The 18,041-nt window shown below is 36.8% G+C and overlaps 1 protein-coding gene across 3 annotated transcripts in view; it reads right to left on the bottom strand.

The window, feature by feature from the left end:
• Positions 1-667: 667 nt before the first annotated feature.
• Positions 668-18,041, bottom strand: part of SF3B1 (splicing factor 3b subunit 1) — a 33,702-nt gene continuing 16,328 nt past the window's right edge. For 2 of the 3 annotated variants that reach the window (XM_008146496.3, XM_028153172.2), the window contains 19 exons: positions 17,335-17,572; positions 15,836-16,048; positions 15,621-15,742; positions 14,189-14,386; positions 13,987-14,088; positions 13,279-13,458; positions 12,350-12,436; positions 11,948-12,218; positions 11,550-11,695; positions 11,310-11,456; positions 11,044-11,169; positions 10,375-10,596; positions 9,986-10,168; positions 9,789-9,900; positions 8,260-8,380; positions 7,832-7,963; positions 6,139-6,411; positions 3,332-3,548; positions 668-3,067 (listed from right to left, as the gene is read on the bottom strand). In XM_008146496.3, the coding sequence (XP_008144718.1) occupies positions 2,909-3,067; positions 3,332-3,548; positions 6,139-6,411; positions 7,832-7,963; positions 8,260-8,380; positions 9,789-9,900; positions 9,986-10,168; positions 10,375-10,596; positions 11,044-11,169; positions 11,310-11,456; positions 11,550-11,695; positions 11,948-12,218; positions 12,350-12,436; positions 13,279-13,458; positions 13,987-14,088; positions 14,189-14,386; positions 15,621-15,742; positions 15,836-16,048; positions 17,335-17,572 (3,249 nt within the window). In that variant the 3' untranslated portion in view covers positions 668-2,908. The remainder of the gene's footprint in view (positions 3,068-3,331; positions 3,549-6,138; positions 6,412-7,831; positions 7,964-8,259; positions 8,381-9,788; positions 9,901-9,985; positions 10,169-10,374; positions 10,597-11,043; positions 11,170-11,309; positions 11,457-11,549; positions 11,696-11,947; positions 12,219-12,349; positions 12,437-13,278; positions 13,459-13,986; positions 14,089-14,188; positions 14,387-15,620; positions 15,743-15,835; positions 16,049-17,334; positions 17,573-18,041) is intronic. The other variant, XM_054722966.1, reaches the window with a different exon arrangement.

Raw genomic sequence — 18,041 nt, 5'->3', positions numbered from 1 at the left:
GCCATACCACACCCCCTCCCAGAGAACCCAGCCACCAGCCACCCGCTGCTCCCGCCGCCCCCACACTGGCTTCTGCAGAGGACCAACAGCGATGAACACATTTTCAGCTTGCTTTCCCTGGGACTATGCAGAGCTTTACCCGAGGTGTGTCTTAAGTATTTGTGAAATAGTACTTCTAGTTACTTCCTAGGCAATGGCCGACTAAATATGCTCTCATTTTACCCATCCTATGAGTCCTGCTTAATCAATCATCTCAATTTAGGCTGTTAGAGATTTTGCCCTCCAGACAGTATCTGGAGCCACGTTTGGTAGTCACAGCTGGTGGGGATGCTACTGGCATCTAGTATGTAAAGATCAGTGATGCTGCTCACCACCCTGCAACGCCCACGATAGCACCCCCCAATGAGGATTTATCTGGCCCAAATGACGATAATGCCAAGGTTGAAAAGCCCTGTGATAATTGTAGCTTCTGTTCCTTTTAACCTTTTGGGATTTAAAAGGCATTAGAAACCTATATGACTGCAATTTTTTCAGTTTCTTATTTGGTTTTTCAACATTAAGTTTCCTTGTTTGGAAAAACAACCCAGAGGTATTATTTTTAAAATGGCACAACCACAACAGAGTGTAATACGACAGTAACAGAGTCAACTACAATAAAAAACTGGTCTAAAGACTTTAGATATAAGTTTATTCGTTTGGTGGTACGTGATGCTCACATGGCACCATACAACAAATTTTAAAAATACAATATGAAAAAAATTGAACAGCCAAAGAGACCAATTCCATTAGAGGGCCTACAGAAAAACCAACAAAAGCCCACAGAAAGACCCACCCAAGGTTCCCTTAAGAACATTAATTTCTTCCTGTTTAAGTTTGGCTTTAAGAAACACCAAAAGAAAGTGCAAAAGGAAGTTTCTGAAAGATAGTTAAACTTCACATAGCGTCTTTCACGTATCACAAAATGCTTTCGTTATTCAACAAGCATATAAAATAATGCAAATATCTGTGAGCCTCTATTTGGTCCCAACTATGAAGGTCGTAGCCTTCAGTATTTCCTTCATCTCTGTCCTCAAACTATTTGCATCAGTAAAAAGTCACTTAAGGTGGCTAGTAGTCTCTCTTGCTCCACAGTGCCTCTGTCTGCAAAGCATTGATGTTTTCCATAAAAACATGGGCCCAAGCAAACTGAAGTTATAGAAGTACTTGACGTGAAAATATAACTAAATTCCCCCAAGACTGATTTAAAATCAAAGTTTGGCTTGGAGATCTAATTGTGTTCTTTCATTTTCATGATTACTAATTCCTGAAGGCCATCTGTCAGAAACTATAGAGAATAGCAAGATTTCAAGTTGCAAAAACTTCTTAGAAAAATGATTTTGGAAATTGTGGTTTAGTACATACTGACCTGTTGTTACAAAGTTATTTTCTACAAGGAACGTAAGAAGTTACAAATTCTTCCTGGAGAGTCAACTAACGCTCAATGTTGATTTTGTAAGTCAGCCAATTACAAACTGTTTCTCATGGAAGCCTTCAAAGCAGGGGTCCTGGGCGTTAGCAGGTCAAGGAACAAACCTCCTAGTCCCGGTGAGATTCTACTTACAGGGGCAGTCTCCTACGCATGTGCTGCTGCAGAACCTTAGTTCCCCTTAAGAGTTCACAGAAGGGCTAGCATAGGGAGACAAAACAGAACAGCCATGGGTAGAAAAGGACTAAAGCCAGGAAATTAGGAAAAACTAAAAATATACTTAAAATACTTGCCAAAAAAACACTAATTATTGCCTAAATGCTTGGTTCCTCTAGACCTTCATGGCATTTCAGTTTATGCTTGACCTCTATACATCAATTTATCTAAATTACTAAATGCAAAACTAAGCAGACAGACATTTCAGCGGCTGCAATTGTGTATCACAGCACGGAATACATAACATGTACCTAGATGTCTCTCCCCTTCCCCATTAGACTGCATCCAGGGCCAGGGGCAGGTCAAAGGCACCTTTGCATCCCCTACACTAAGCACAGTGGCTGGTACACAGTAGGTGCTCAGCAGGTATTAACTGAACACATTGTTGAGCAGTGGCTTATGACATGGAAAAGAGCCCAAAGACTGGCTTATTCCAGTAGCATTCCTTAGGTAGCCTCACTCCGAATAGGTAGAAAGCAGTTTTAAAAGATACCTTCTCCACTTCCTAAACAAAGACTCCTCAACAGCTGGACATGACTTGAATCACTTTCCTTAAACGTGTTCATAAAGCATTTTGAGAATTCAAGAGATGAAAGGCGCTATGTAAGTGCAAAATAATAATATTCAAGACAGTTCAGCAAAGGTGATATATTTTCTATGGTGATGGAACAGTTGTGCTAATTTGAGATGAACACCCCAATAGCTACTCTTCTCATTGTCATTACCAACAGAACAATAACATTTGACAAAGACACCATATCACTTTATATAGTTTATATTCTGCTACTTTCTATAAACCAGGTGACAGAAAATGAAATTAAGCCATTTATGCTACACAAACCAATACTTTATCAAAGTTCCCGCATTTTACAAGTCATGTTCAAAAAACACACACAAGTTAGCATTTTGTACACAAATGTTTTATTTCTCAATTAAACATTCCCTTTAAACATAGGAATGAATTCTAAATCTTCATAAAGAGGAATTAAAAATGAGATCCCTCCAGAATAGTGTGTGTAGTCCCAGTTTTCTTGGTCACTACTGGCATTTACAGTTTAACATCAACAACAAAGACAGGTTATTTAAAAATCATGCTACTGGATGCCTAGCTCTTCCTCTACGACCAGTTTTATGCTCATCTGCAATGTTTACAAGTGTACATCACCAAGTCAAAGCAAGTATAAGGTGTGAAATAGCTGTGCATTAAACACAAAATAAACAAGAGAATTATAAGATATAGTCAAGTTCATAACGAATATAGGTGTTCTTATCATCATTGTAGATTCTTGGGTAATGTGCTATGAGAGCATCCTGTGAACCAATGTAGATGGAGTTGTAAATTTTCCAATACACATCTCTGACCTTCCGGGCTGGGTGAAACAAACCCTAGAATAAAAGATTCATTATTTCAATTTTCAAAGAACATACACAACCTCAACACAACAAACCATAAATACATGATTCCAAACATTTCCCTTTAAGACAGAACTGCACAAAACTGCAGTGAGCAAAAACAAAAATCTAATTCCCCCGCCCCCACAACTGTTGTCCCATTTGGTACAATGTACCCTATTAAAAATTAGGAACAGTGACTTAATTCAAATAAATTACTTTTCTCATTGAGTAATCTTTTCAAAATCTTTAACCTACCTGTAAACAATACTGCAACATTCTACATGGTCCAATAGCAACTCTCAAGCCCTCCAGGGCTCCCATAACTGCCTGAATCACATGGGGAGAGGTCTCAAACACATTGGGCCATACATAGTTCAACAAGTGATTCAGCGAATCTTCACAACCAAATCCATAAACCCCCAGGGACATGTGTTGCACCACCGCACTAGCCGTCTGTCTGTGTACAAGATCTCTGCGATGGAAAAAAGCTCTGTTAGATACAGTCTTCGTTTTACTGGAAGTATTCACCAGCCCATTCATTAGAAACTAACTGAAGTCAAAATTAAGAAAAAAAGAAACTGAAGTCCAGTGCATGGAGGAGACTCCTCTTCACACCTGACATCTGATATGGAAAGCTTTTAGAGTGACTAATGGTTCTACTTGAGAACTTCTAATAAATCAAATCTCACCAAAGCTAAAAATAAAAAATAAGCCATTATTTTCTAACAGACCTTTGGAAAGAGTAAGACTGTGAGAGCCTTGTGCAGCGTACATTTTAGTGGGCTACTGAATGAATAACAATAATATCTCATCTTAAACTCTATAAATGGAAAATCTTTAAAAGTAATTCAATACTGGGATAAAATAGGTAACAAAATTAAAATCAAATCCCTGACCTCATATGTTTTAAGTTTCATTCAAGAACGCAATTTGGTGCCCTAGCTGTTTGGCCCAGTGAATAAAGTGTGAGCCTGCAGACTGAAGGGTCCCTGGTTCGATTCTAGTCAAGGGCACATATCTCAGTTGCAGACTCCTCCCCAGACTGGGCCCTGGTCAGGGTGCGTGCAGGAGGCAACCAATCAATGTTTCTCTCACATCGATATTTCTGTCTTTCCCTCTCTCTCAATATCAATGGAAAAAGTATCTTCAGGTAAAGATTTAAAATCCTATATAAAAGCCTAATATGCAAATCTACCGAACGGCAGAATGACTGGGACATAAAAATGAGTTCATGCTCTTTGCCCTCAAAGGTAGTAAGAGTATCTTAAAGATAGGAAAGAAAAAAAAAATACTTGAACTTTGCTAGTATCTTTATTTCTTTTATCTATAATAATAAAAGCGTAATATGCTAATTAGACCGGACATCCTTCTGGACAACCTTCCAAACGAAGCTAGGGCTGTGAGGGCTAAGGCAAGCCTCTGTGGCTGGAACCGACTGGCAGGCTGTGGCAGGTGAGAGGGGCCTCCCTCTGGGAGGGAAGCCCGGGTCCAGGTGCCAGAGGAAGCTTGTGCCGGCAGCCGGGGAAAGGAAGGCCTACTCTTGCACAAATTTTGTGCAATCGGGCCTCTAGTCTACTATAATAATCTTACTAAAAAGCCTAGGCCCTAACCAGTTTGGCTCAGTGGCTAGAATGTTGGCCTGCAGACTGAAGGGTCCCAGGTTCGATTCCAGTCAAGGGCATGTACCTTGGTTGCAGGCACATCCCCAGTAGGGAGTGTGCAGGAGGCAGCTGATGGATGGTTCTCTCTCATCTAACTCTCTATCCCTCTCCCTTCCTCTCTGTAAAAAAATCAATAAAATAAAAATAAAAAAAGCCTAGGTGGTCCTCATGCCATAATACCCTCACACCATCACAAGATGGCTGCACACACAGTGGAGGCGGGGCATGGCAGTCACTCCGCACAGCCTCCGCCAGGGTTCCCGTTTCAGGGTTCCCGGCTGCGGCCTACCTCTTTGGGGCAACCCATCGAGGAGCTCCGGATGGGTCAGCAGGGCCTACCTCTTTGGGCGATCGATTGCGGGGCTCCCACACTGTGAAAGGGCACAAGCCAGGCTGGAGAACCCCTCCCCCAGTGTACGAATTTCATGCACTGGGCCTTTAGTGTTTAATATAATAAGCTTCATACATAACAAGGCAGTATTCCTCATTAATAGATTTCCCAAATATTTTTCCTCTTCACTTAATTTTCTACACCTTTATCACCCCTCCACATGATTTTTAACCTCAGTCACACATCAGTGACTGCACTCTTCTCACTGAAGAATATGGAGTATGATTTACTCCTACTTTACTAGCTCCAGCTGGGCAGGCTTATAAAGAACATGATTCTTATTCCGTCCCCAGGCCTTACAAGTTACTTGTGGTAACTTATTGAGTCTGTTAAGTCTCCCTTTTGTAAGATCATTAATGAGTAACTTGAATTTCTAAACAAGTAACTAAATGAATGCGCTCTAATTTGAGTAACTTATTTTTCCTGAAAAATACTAGCAATGAAACAGTCCCTTACTACTTAGACCTTAAACTTTCCCTTACATGTCATTTTTGAGTTTAAAAACTATGTTAGTCCTAGATAGTTAAAGGTATCAGGAATCTACTGTCAAATACCTCAAGCAGTAGTATATCAGTGGTCAGCATCTGAATAATTTGGGGCATACAATGGGAACAGTGTGGCTCTGACCAGCTATGTTCAGTAGTTCAAAAGCCTAACAGAAATCTTTGCTTCATCTGCAGTAACAAAAGCTAAGAAGATCAGGTCTCTGCCACAGCAATAAGACCATGCTCCTCCTTCTCTAATTATTATGACTAGTTAATTTTTAGAACGAAAGTTGATCAATTGCTGATTTTCAAAATGTATTTAGTCTAACATATGAAAGGGAAGGGGGGCCTTGTAGCATTTATATTATTTGAAGATAACAATAGTCATATTTATAGTTTCATTCAGGGGAGCATTCCCCTTTAACTACATCATAACAAACAGGTCACATAATAATTATTTCCATAAATTCTAAAATAAAGCCAAGAATTATAACTATTTTCTTGCACTTCATTCAAGTCACTTACCTATCCATTAAAGCATCTTCAAGTAATGGTGTTACAGCATAAATGTAGTCCTTCCCCATTTCACCGATATATTCGAACAAGAAGGAGAGTGACTTTAACACTCCGTTTTGAACATTGAGTTCAGGAACTCTGTATTCATTCATTAAGGCAGGGAGCACTGTGAAGGGTGAACACGTTTCAGCGACAATAGCTATTGCTACAGTGGTACAAACTCTGTTCTGCCTTTCCTGAACTTTGAGGTTGTTTAAAAGTGTAGCCAACACATCATGAGGGCTGAAAAAAATAAATGTCAGCAAATGTTAGATCACAGGTCAAAACTTTTTTTTAGAGGGAGAAGAAAAATGCAAAGAAATGAAACTACGGTAAGTAATCACTGGGAACTTAGTAATTTTATGATAAAATACAATACTTTAAAGTCACTGGCATTGTTTCTACTTAAGAACTTCATTTAAATTAAAATGTCCCGTTTTAAAGAAAAATTCAAATGTATTCACTTTCGAATGTAATTTTGAGTCTTTAGTAAATTTCTTAAAATATAAAAAAATTTAATTAAATGTTCAGATTGATTGAGTGTTCAAACCATGGCCACTAGAGCAAGGCAACCTTACAGTAATACCCAAACTGAGGTCTCCTATGCCACAACACACACAAAATCTTTTCCTTTTCTATCTTCCCTCCCAAATACATTTACTATAAATACTCTCCTTCTTTAAGCATTATTTTACCACAAACTTAACACGTTAAGCACCCAGCCTGTTTTATCTTCCGGATGAAAAGTATAATGTGTTAAAGAGACACAGGGGCTAAACATTAGCACAACAGGTATTCATTGCGAATTTCTTGACTACATTAACGCTAAATAAATATACTGATGCCAAAAGAGGGGTGGTGTAAGACTTCATCTAATTAATATGACTTTAGCTATGTTTTATTGCTTGAAAATATTTTCTGTTACTAACAAGCCACATGGTACATGTAGTACCTCATTTTTTTCCAATGACTGTAGTTTGGTTCCGACAAAAATGGAAGCAAATAACCTTAGATTTATTAATAAAATAGCTATAATTCAGTTGTCTGTGGATTAATTTTTTAAAAATATTTTTAAAACACTAACATGAGCCCTGAATTATGCTGATTTTTACATTAAGAACGGGCCTTAATATTTCAAGCATTATCCAAAAAAGCACCAACAAAAATTTGAAATTATTTTGAGAGTTGTAGTTTCCCTCTCTGAAAATAACTGATTAAATGAAATTCAAAAACCTCCCATCTGTTTTAACTCAATTGAAAATTTCAATAACTGAAGGTTAGTGGTTAAATGAGGTACTTTCACAACTGCATTACTCACATTATGCCTTAAAAGAAATTTCTGCAGAAACAGAAGCATTTTTTCAACATCACAAGAGGTTTACTACAAAATACATACATACATACATGGATGCCCTGGCTGGTTTTGCTCAATGGTTAGAGTGTTGGCCCACAGACCGAAGGGTCAAGGGTTCGATTCTGGGCCCTGAGTCAGGGGTGTGCGGGAGGCAACCAATTGATGGGTCCCTCTCACATTGATGTTTCTCTTTCTCTATCTCCCCACTCCTCCTTCCCTTTAACTCTCTCCAAAAACAAATAGAAAAATATCCTTGGGTGAGGATTAAAAATATATACATATACATACATGGAAATAAATAGTACTCACCCGATGGCCTTTGCAATATAACCAAATGTGTTGACTGTGGCTCTACGAATAGCTTTTTTGTGAGCTTTTAAGAGCTCCAAAAGCTCAAAGCAAATCCTCATCCACTCCCTTGCTGACACATATTCAGCTCCCCTAAAAAAAAAAAAAAAAAAAAGTTAAATTTTTGTGACAGTAAGCCTTAAAAGGTAATTTACAAATCCAGTTCTCAAAACACAATTACCAACTCACTTTAAAAAATTATTACTCTTCAGAGAGTAGTCTTAAAACTATATTGCTAACCGCCCAGTACCATCTAAATTGAAATTTCACTGAAAATATTAATACTGATAACCTAACCATATATACTTACATTAGCAATGTTATGCAAAGTACATAAAGTGTTTAAATATGAAAACCAATAATGCCTATAAAAATGTTTAATCTCTTACCTGTCAGCAATACGCCCAACAAGATCAATACAATTCTCTTGTACTTTTTCATGCCTGTTCTTTAAGATGGGAGTGAGTCTAGGCAGCAGATCTTTAATTGGTGGAGTCATCTTATGCATACCTATTTAATAGAGCCAACGCACTGTCAATTAACATCTGAACCGCAATCTCTGTTCATTTTACCTTTTATTTAGCAATATAACATATGTGACCAGGCATAAATATAAACTTACAGCTGCCTATGAAAAGAGAAAGGCCCAGATTCTGACCAGACTTAGAATTGTCATTAACTCTTTATTAACAATTTCTGGTTATGCATAGAAATGAAAGAAATTAGTGAAGTGATTTAATAAATGATGGATATTCAACAACAAAATAAGTTTTATTTGGTTCTGAAATGTATTTTGTGCACTGACATTTAAATATGGGGACAGCTTATGTTCTGGCCATACACAATGTAAGCCAGAGGTAGACATGTAAATTACAGCAAAATTTTCCAGAAAGGGCCCCCTTACCCTTTAACTGCAAAACAAACAGATCTCCAGTCTCCCTGCAACGCAGGGCATACTTGGGTGGTATTTATACCTACGAAGAGAGAAAGGAGGCAGCTGGCAGGGGCTCCTGCTCGAACTAAAAGTGCTTGCTCGGATTCTCTCTCCATTGCCTTCCCCACATTTCCCTTTCCCACAATATGGTTTACAACCCCCTGCAAACTAGAGCCCCACAAGTGGCCAAGTAGCTACTATAAGTATAGAGGACAGGACTGAATTGGGGATTGTAGGTAAGTGCTATAGTTGAAAGATGTCCTATACTGCATAAAAACACCTTCCTAAAAGCAAACAGTGGCTGTCACAGCCAGCAATTTTAACTTCCTGCTAGGTTATTTATGCCCTACAGAAGTTACTTTTGCAACAGTCATATTCAATTACAGTGAAGGATTAAACACAAAAGACCATTTATTTCATCATATTAAACTTTAAAAATAAAATACCCAAAAGTAAATGTAATATACTTGTTTTTAGTTTGGGTTAGAAAACTGAATGATAGTTTTAAAGAATTGGATATAAATAAAAATAAAATAAACAACTTGAACGATTCACTTTTCTCCCTGGTTATGTTCCTAACACTTGAAAGAAAGCAGAAAAACCTGCCATTAGCACTTATTAATTTAAGGTTGAATAGATGTATACTTCATCCAAAAATTAAATTAAAACTTGAGCGTTGTCCTCCTGCTCCCAAATATATTTCAGGCAAGACACTTTTTGAGCTATGACTACTCCCACCTCTCCTGCAGACCCTAAAATTGCCCTCTTTTCTCTTTTAAAGTAAAATATAAATGGGTTTGGGAGATAAGACTATTATGACATCACCCCCTGACTTAACTATAATTTTGAAGTACTTTAAAAAAAAAGGTACCGGAAATCATTACTCAACCCCCAAGTATGATTCTATAATTTACTTAAAAAATAAATAAAAGAAAGTTAAAAACCAAAACAAGAAAATTCTTACATGATCAGCAAATTCCATACCTATTACATTTACAATGGCCTTCAGTGCTCCAAGAATGCTGCCCAATACTTCAGGGTACTCTTCACCCAAATACTCATACAAAACAACACCCAAGTGCCCCATCAATTTTTCCTGTAATAAAGAAAATAATGTTAAAAGGTTACTATTCACATTAAAATATATGGTGAAGAAATAAGAATCTGACATAAAAGTTTACCTCTTGGCAAGTCTTCATAACAACAGCAGTTCGAGAGATCAAGTCAGCTGCCTGTTGCCTAACTTTTGCGGATTTGTTATTTAAACGCCACAAAACTGTACCACAGATCTGAGGCAAGTAAGGTTTCACCCGTTTGCCAAGAGCATTGACCACTGTGCCAAACCCGTTCAACATTACTGAGTCCTAAAAAAAAAACATGAGAACAAAAAAATAAACAAAATGAAATCTAAAAATTTGAGGTAGAATGTTTCCACATAGCTAACTGAAAGAGAACATGAACATTTAAAAATTATTTCAAATTCAATTGCTCTTTAGTTATGTGCTGGTAAATAACATACGTTTTTATAGTATGAAAGTCAGTGGCAACTTGTCCTAATTAGTATCATTACCTCTGTAGTCTGTTCTTGAAAAGCATAAAGAATGCCATCAATCAGTTGTTCTTCAAGTTTGTGATCAATATCTGCTGCTCCCAAGTTGCCCATAATCTTCTCAATTGTCTCCATTACCATTTTTCTGTACTGTTCAGCTTCATCTTTCAGATCATCCACGATCCTGGATATAATTTCTGCTGCTCCTACTTTGTTAGCCAACTCCACAGTAGTATCAACTAACTAAAAGGGGGTTGGGGGGAAAACATTGAATTTATTGTTCTTCAAAGGAAATAGACAACATAAAAAGCAAAAATTCTAAAAATACTATTCAGCTAGTGAGCATGCTGAGAACGATCAACTTCTATTTCTAAAACTTTAAGAGAAAGATAACCAAAATAATTTACACTTGAATCTAAATCAAGGCGATTTAAGGTAAGATTACATTAATGTTTCCCTAGCCAGACCAATCATTTCATTAACTAGATAAAGACATCAATTCATAGTTGGGTTATGTACACTAGAATGCAAAATCAATATGGAAGTTAACCTGACTAAAACCCATCTCCTTTCACAATCAAGCACATACAAACTATGAGGTAATCAGGGCAAAAAATAGTATGTAACATGCATTCAAACTAAAACATTTAGTTGAAAGGATTTTAATTTTTTTTTATAATCAAAGCTTACCTGTCGATAATTTCTTCTATCTAAAGCCATTCTGTGTTGCCAGAAGTGTTTAAAAAAGGGAGGAAGAATCTCTGTTTTAATGTAGTTTGCTTCTACACCATCTGTCCCACAGCACTGCTTTACCACCTAAAAGGTTAAAAAACAATAATTGTAAACACAGTCCTGGTTTAATATTAAGTTTTTTAAAATGCTTTAAAACTCTGAACCATAAAACACACCCAACTTAGATAAACAAATCTGGAACAACAACAATTTGGGACAATTACCTTCAGCACAATTTTCTTCATTTCTTCATCAGGAGACTGGAATTCTCGAATAAGGATTAACATCACTTCTCTAGTATAGTAGTTGGCATATTCTGCATCCATGAGAGGAATAAGATACCCAATAGCCTTTAAGAAGGCAGCCAGACCCTATTTTAAAATAAACATGTACGTACTTAGTAAATTGGATTTAAGCTGCCTTAGCTTCAATGAGAAGGAAAAAGAAATAATTGGTGGATCTACCTTTCCTCTGTGCTGGCGGATACCCTTCCATAGAGGCTTTAACACAGAATCAAAAGATTCGATACCGTAAGGAGTTGCTGCTTCAGCCAAGGCAGCAATGGCCAAAGCACTAATGGTCCGAACTTTCTGCTGCTCATCCACAAGACCTATGAAACCAAATACACGTTTTAACTAAGCAACAATATTAATTGCCATATAATCTAACTGCAGAATCTGTTCACATTAGATAAAATTAGGCAAAAGCCATAATAAACTGCAGCCTATTAGCAGATAATATTATAAATCCCATTACAAACTTTATGGTGTTGATGCAGTTAAAGCCCTTCCATTTATCACTCCAAATCAGGAATCCAAATTTAGGACACCTGTCTTATAGACAAATTTATATAACCACTTACCGTGTTCAATGATTTCAACCAAACTTCTCAGATGTGGTAAGATGGCACAGCCCATAAGAATAGCTATCTGCTGTACAATCTTAATACCAGTGTGTCTCGCTTGCCAGGACTTCTTGCTTTTGCACACAGCTTTTAAGAAGGGCAACAGTGAAGGAATGCCCAGGGCAGAAGCTACAACAGCAAAAGCTCTAGCTGTTGTGTTACGAACATATTCATCCATATTATCTATATCGGGTCTCATGGTAGAGATCATAGTAGCCAGACCAGCAGCCTAAAAGGTTAAAAAAAAAAAAAAGGGATAGTCATGAGTTGATAACATTAACCCTCAACCATTTCTTTGCAAATCAAATAATCCCATCAACAGATACAAAACTTTCTTCTCTAGAAATATAATGCAAATACCTTTGCCAAATTAGAAATAATCTCTCGGCCTTCCACTCTAGCATAGTAATCTTCATCAATCAGCAATGGTTCAATGACCACAAGGATCTGAAAAAGAGAAGAAGCTAAATTAACACACCAATTACCGATGCCACCCTTGTAATAGAATTAAATACATTTAGGAAAATTTATTAAAGCATGTCATTTATGTAATCTAAAAACACAAGTACATAAAACTCATTTTACTAGAAAATTTATTTTGTTTTTTAAAAAAACCCATACATCTGCACTTTTTAATTCTACTGGTTTCAGAGAGAGGAAGGGAGAAGGAGAGATAGAAACATCAATGATGAGAATCATTGATAGGCTGCATGACCCCTACGGGGAGAGATGATCGTGACCTCCTGGTTCATGGGTCAATGCTCAATCACTGAGCACACGGGCAATTTAGAATTCTAATCCATAACTGCCACAAGCAAAAACAAATGGTTAACACTAAAAGCCATGCTATAGAAACAAATTTTCTCATCCTAATCAAATATCAATCAAGCAAATGATAAAAATTAGTAATATGAACCCATTTTAGTAAAGAGGGCAAAATGTTACGTCTATCTACACTTATTTTTATATGTGTGATGCATGTTACGTCTATGTACACTTATTTTTATATGTGTGATGCATGTTACGTCTATCTATACACTTATTTTTATATGTGTGATGCATGCTTGTGAAAAGAAAAATGTCTGGGAAGACATGTAAATTGAACATTGATAACTCGCTCTTGCAAGCCAGTAAAATTTCCCTTTTTATTGCGAATGTATAGCATTAGCTATTGCTTTCTAAAGAAATTTTAAATTGCACAAATACATGTAAGTTGGTAAAAAAATTCATTAATTCCTTTCATATTAAAAAAATCAAACCACTAGAAACACTACTTGAGAATAACAAACCTTATGCACATATGGTCGAACTAAGTCATCAAGTTTGTATAATATTCTATCAATAACTTTGACAAGTAAATGACGTTCTTGATCCTCAAGTGTAGGAGACATCAGTAGAGGAAGAATCTGATTAAACAAAGGACCAGCTCCAAATTCACGAGCTTTATCAGTGATCTGACGCAATGCAGCCTGGGGGAGAGAAAGAATAAAAGGTGTTTCTTTGTAATTAAACATTTTGAACAAACCAATTAATCCATAATTGTCTGTAACTTAATCTTTACAGGCATTTTACACAAAGTAGCTTAAGTTCATTCCCATCAAAATTACTCTGAAGTGTGAATTCCTATGACAGAAGTTCAATGTTTCAGTTAATAAAGGGTAACGGAACAATGGAGCCACTGGAGTTATAAAATTCCTTAATCTCCCTGTAAAAGATTGCCCATCTTCAAGCCATATAGGATATTATTACAATTCCTCACATAATCCCACTAATTTCCTTGAGTCTTCAGCATGTTTTAAATGACTTGAGGATAAAAAAAGAGAATCTCATTTTTCAATATCTCTATTAGCATAAAATTCCTTGATTAAAAAGCTAGGTCCTTCTTATTACATACCTTTATTTCACTAATACTATGCCCTTTGTAAAGCTGAAGAGGTTAATACATTTCTAAACATAAACTTATAATTAAGATGGTGACTTAATGAATTGGCACTTACCTTTCTCATTGGAGGTGTACCATTCTTAATTTTTAAAAGCAGTTTCATTATTTTTCTCTCTTTTTGCTCTTCTGGACTAAGTGTTGATTCATCAACATCAACCTAATACAGTAAAAAGAAAATAATTTAAAGGTGGACTGAGACATTATGATTTGAAATCCCTAAATAAAGGTATTATTTTATTTCTACTATTATCACTTACCAAAAGTTTATCAAAGTACTGAATATCATCAGGTTTTAAAAAGGGAAGATTTCCAGATGGTTGGTCGTTGACACTTTTCATAGTTCTATCTTCAGTTTGCATGTGGAAACCAGTCATGCCACCCAAAGGTGTTGGAGTGGCTGTGAGCTTTCGAGCTGGAGTTCGAATAGGAACATAACCAGCTGGAGGAGGAAGTACCTAAGATAGTTAAAAAGACAGTTTAAGATTTTCTTGACAAACTAAAGATGAATGTAATGAATAACAACATTTGCACTTAAAAAATAATTTACAGTTTATTAGCTAGGAAGCTTTTTGCTTGGAGATAGGAATTACTACTATCGACCCCATTTTTCTATCTTGATTGTAAGTTTAAAATATATATGACAAATATTCATATTTCTCATCTGTTAACAAAACTTAAGTATATTAGGACTGTGGGAAATTTAGGAAAATGAAGCATATTATAAAATTCTGATCACTTTCAAACATTAACATATATAAACATGTTGGTTTTAATAATAAAATAAAAATCATCACACCAAAAATCAAGTCTTAAATTAACTCACTTTACAGAAATCAATGCATGCAAACTAAAAACATTTACCAAAGCCTTGTAAAATACACACCATTTGAATAAGTCAAAGAAATTTCACTGAAGATTCAGTAAAGAGGATTTTTCCCCCTCCTGTTCCTATAAAGGAAATCAATGACTGCAACTGACAACACAGGCAGTCAACACAGGTGCAGAATATGTCTACACCCACTTTATGTGGAGACTACAAAACGTTATAAAGCAGAAATTCATAATACTTAAAACAAACCTAGTAAGAGGAAAAATACATATAAACTGTTAAAAAGCAATGGGCATTGGCAGAAAAGGCTCTGAAAAGGCCATAAATGATGTAGGTTCCAGCCCTGATTAGGACACCATCTACATGCCAAGACTGCCTTCAGACTAGCAAATGGTGACCTAGAGCCCCAGGGACCTAGAACTTCAAATTGCTATGGTAAAGAGAGAATATTCTGTGTTCACTGGCAATCCATGAACTTGTTAAGTTAAATACACAAAATCTTGTGAGGCACCAAGTTAAATAATCCTAACCCAATGTGAGCTTAATCCTGGGATCACTAATAAACTGAAGCAGCAAGCTATTCCATACCCACAAAGCAGCATTTCTCAAAGTATATGGTCCTAGAAGTCCATGAGATTTCTCACCTTCCAAAAGTACTAAAAAGTTCCATGTAATTTATTTTCACTCCTATTACTTTTTGGAACTGAAATATACTTGGAAACAGCTATAATGTAATGGTGCTAATAAGTTCAGACAAGGCCAGTGCAAACTTGACTTGTCAATTTCTTGAAAGAATACTTAAAATAAAATTCCTATTTTATATCCTAAAAACCATCACACTCATATTCCATGTTATTTACCTTATATCCTTCTGGAAACATAGCATCTAATTCTTCATCAGAAAGTGGGCGATTTCTCTCGTCAATTTCTCTCTCCCAACGCCAAGCCTGAAGCTGTTCAGGAGTCATACTCATTATGTGACCTACCGGAAAAGCAAACTTCTGTAACAATGCATAGGACAAGTATTTATCACTCCATTGGGTCCTTGGGACACGAGACAGCTAAGAGTTTTTACCTGGAGTAGGGGTAGCCATGTTCATGGCTGGTGTGCCAATTGGTGTTTTCCCAGGGGTCAGAACAGGAGTGCTTCCACCCATCTGACTAGCTGGTGTTTCATCCCAACGTGACTTTCTTTTACTGGCTCCAGGAGTGGGTGTTTCACCAATTGAATCTCCACCTCGATCTGTTCGAGGCGTCTCAGCCCATCCACTTCCATGCCCAGGAGTATCTTAAAAAAAAAAAAAAAAGTGTTTATGTCTCAAGTTTTAACCACTGTCAAAAATTTACTTTTTATTCTCAAACAGCTAACATACTCAAACTGATCAATTTCAAAAGCAGGATATTCCTAAAATGCAGGCCCATTTTAGGTTTAAATGTTTCATATTTATCCTCCCCCTTCACTATTTTTTGTTCCTTTTCCACTGACTTACAGAAACAATACCTGGCAAACATTAAGGAATGGGAAAACAAAGGATTTTTTTAACCACCCTTAATATCACAACCAGAGACAGCCACTCTGTCTCAAGTCACTTTTCATTTCCCCATACAGCTGAGATATACAGCTGAGCTTGTTCTGTATGTACAATTCTATACTGCTTCTTTCATCCATTACATGGCAAGTTCTCTCCTGTATCATTACATATTCTGCAAATAAATTTTTTAAAAATATTTTTATTGATTTCAGAGAGGAAAAGAGAGGGAGAGAGTGATAGAAACATCAATGATGAGAATCACTAATTGGCTGCCTCCTGCACGCTCCCAACTGGGGATCAAGTCTGCAAACTGGGCATGTGCCCTTGACTGGAATCTAACCCAGGACCCTTCAGTCTGCAGGCCAACGCTCTATACATTGAGCCAAACTGGCCAGGGCTGTAAATAAATTTTAATACAGCAGATATACTACAAAATCTTAACTTGCCACAGCTCTCATAAACAGCTTTAAATGGTTAACATAAAAAAATAAGATTTGGGCAAATTTATAAAGACAAAGTAGAATACAGTTTAAGGAGACAAAAATGGGGAGTTATTACTTCATGGATATAGAATTTCTGTTTGGGATGATGGAAAAGTTCTAGAAATGAATACTGGTGATGGTTGCACAACACTGTGAATGTACTTAATGCCACTTAATTGTACACTTAAAATGATGTTTCATGTTATATATACTTTATCACAAAAAAAAAAGGTTATGATCTACAAACTTTACTCCTTCCTAATGTTTTTCTTAAATTTTAATATCCTCAAGAAAGGAAAAGAATTAGGCATGTGATCTGCTCAGTTCTTTTTTTAAATATTTATTGTTGAAAGTATGACATATGTCCCCTTTATCCCTCCATTGACCCCTTCTGGCCTACCCCTGCCACCCGCCCACTGCTCAGTCATTCATCGATCCCTAAAGCAGCAGGTTATTTGCTTGTCTAACCAGAATTAGAAAGAACAGATTTGGAGCTATAAATATACCACTCATCAAGTCAATATTTCACCCAAACAATGCCCAGACTCCAGGAGAAGTACCTCTTTCTGTCTTGGGGGTCTCATCCCATCTGTTTTTACGAGCACTGGAAGTTGCGCCTCCATGGCCTGGTGTCGCATGGCCTGGTGTATCACCTCGTCCAGGAGTAGCAGCTCCCGCTGGTGTGTGACTTGGTGTAGGATCCCATATTTTTGAGCCTGGGGTTGCTCCAGGAGTCTCACTTCCCTTTGCACGACCTGGTGTCTCATCCCATCTTAAGGAAGGGGTATGTCCAGGGGTCTGAACAGAGCAAAAACATTTTATTTCACACACCTACACACCCTCATAAAAGTAACTAAAACATTCCTGTTAAATTTTAAATGTGATCTCACTTGTATGTGGAATCTAATGAACAAAATAAACAAACAAAATAGAAACAGACTCATAGATACTGAGAACAGACTGACAGCTGTCAGGGGAGGGACGTGTGGGGGGGGGGGAGCTGGGTCAACGGTATGATGATTACCAGAGGGAAAGGGGGATAAGGAAGGTAAGAAGAGGGTAAAGAGGAGATAAATGATGATAATGAAAGGAGACTTGATTTGGGGTGGTAAACACAATACAATATATAAGATGTTGTATTACAGAATTGTACACTTGAAACCTATATAACTTTATTAACCAATGTAACCCCAATACACACTAAAAAAATTTTTAACAAATGTTTTAGTTCCATTCTCTATAATTTTTTGTTTATTTATTTTTATTT

This window comes from Eptesicus fuscus, chromosome 11, assembly GCF_027574615.1.
Source record: "Eptesicus fuscus isolate TK198812 chromosome 11, DD_ASM_mEF_20220401, whole genome shotgun sequence".
Classification (NCBI taxonomy): Eukaryota; Metazoa; Chordata; class Mammalia; order Chiroptera; family Vespertilionidae; genus Eptesicus; species Eptesicus fuscus.
This window is presented reverse-complemented; position numbering and strand designations above follow the sequence as displayed.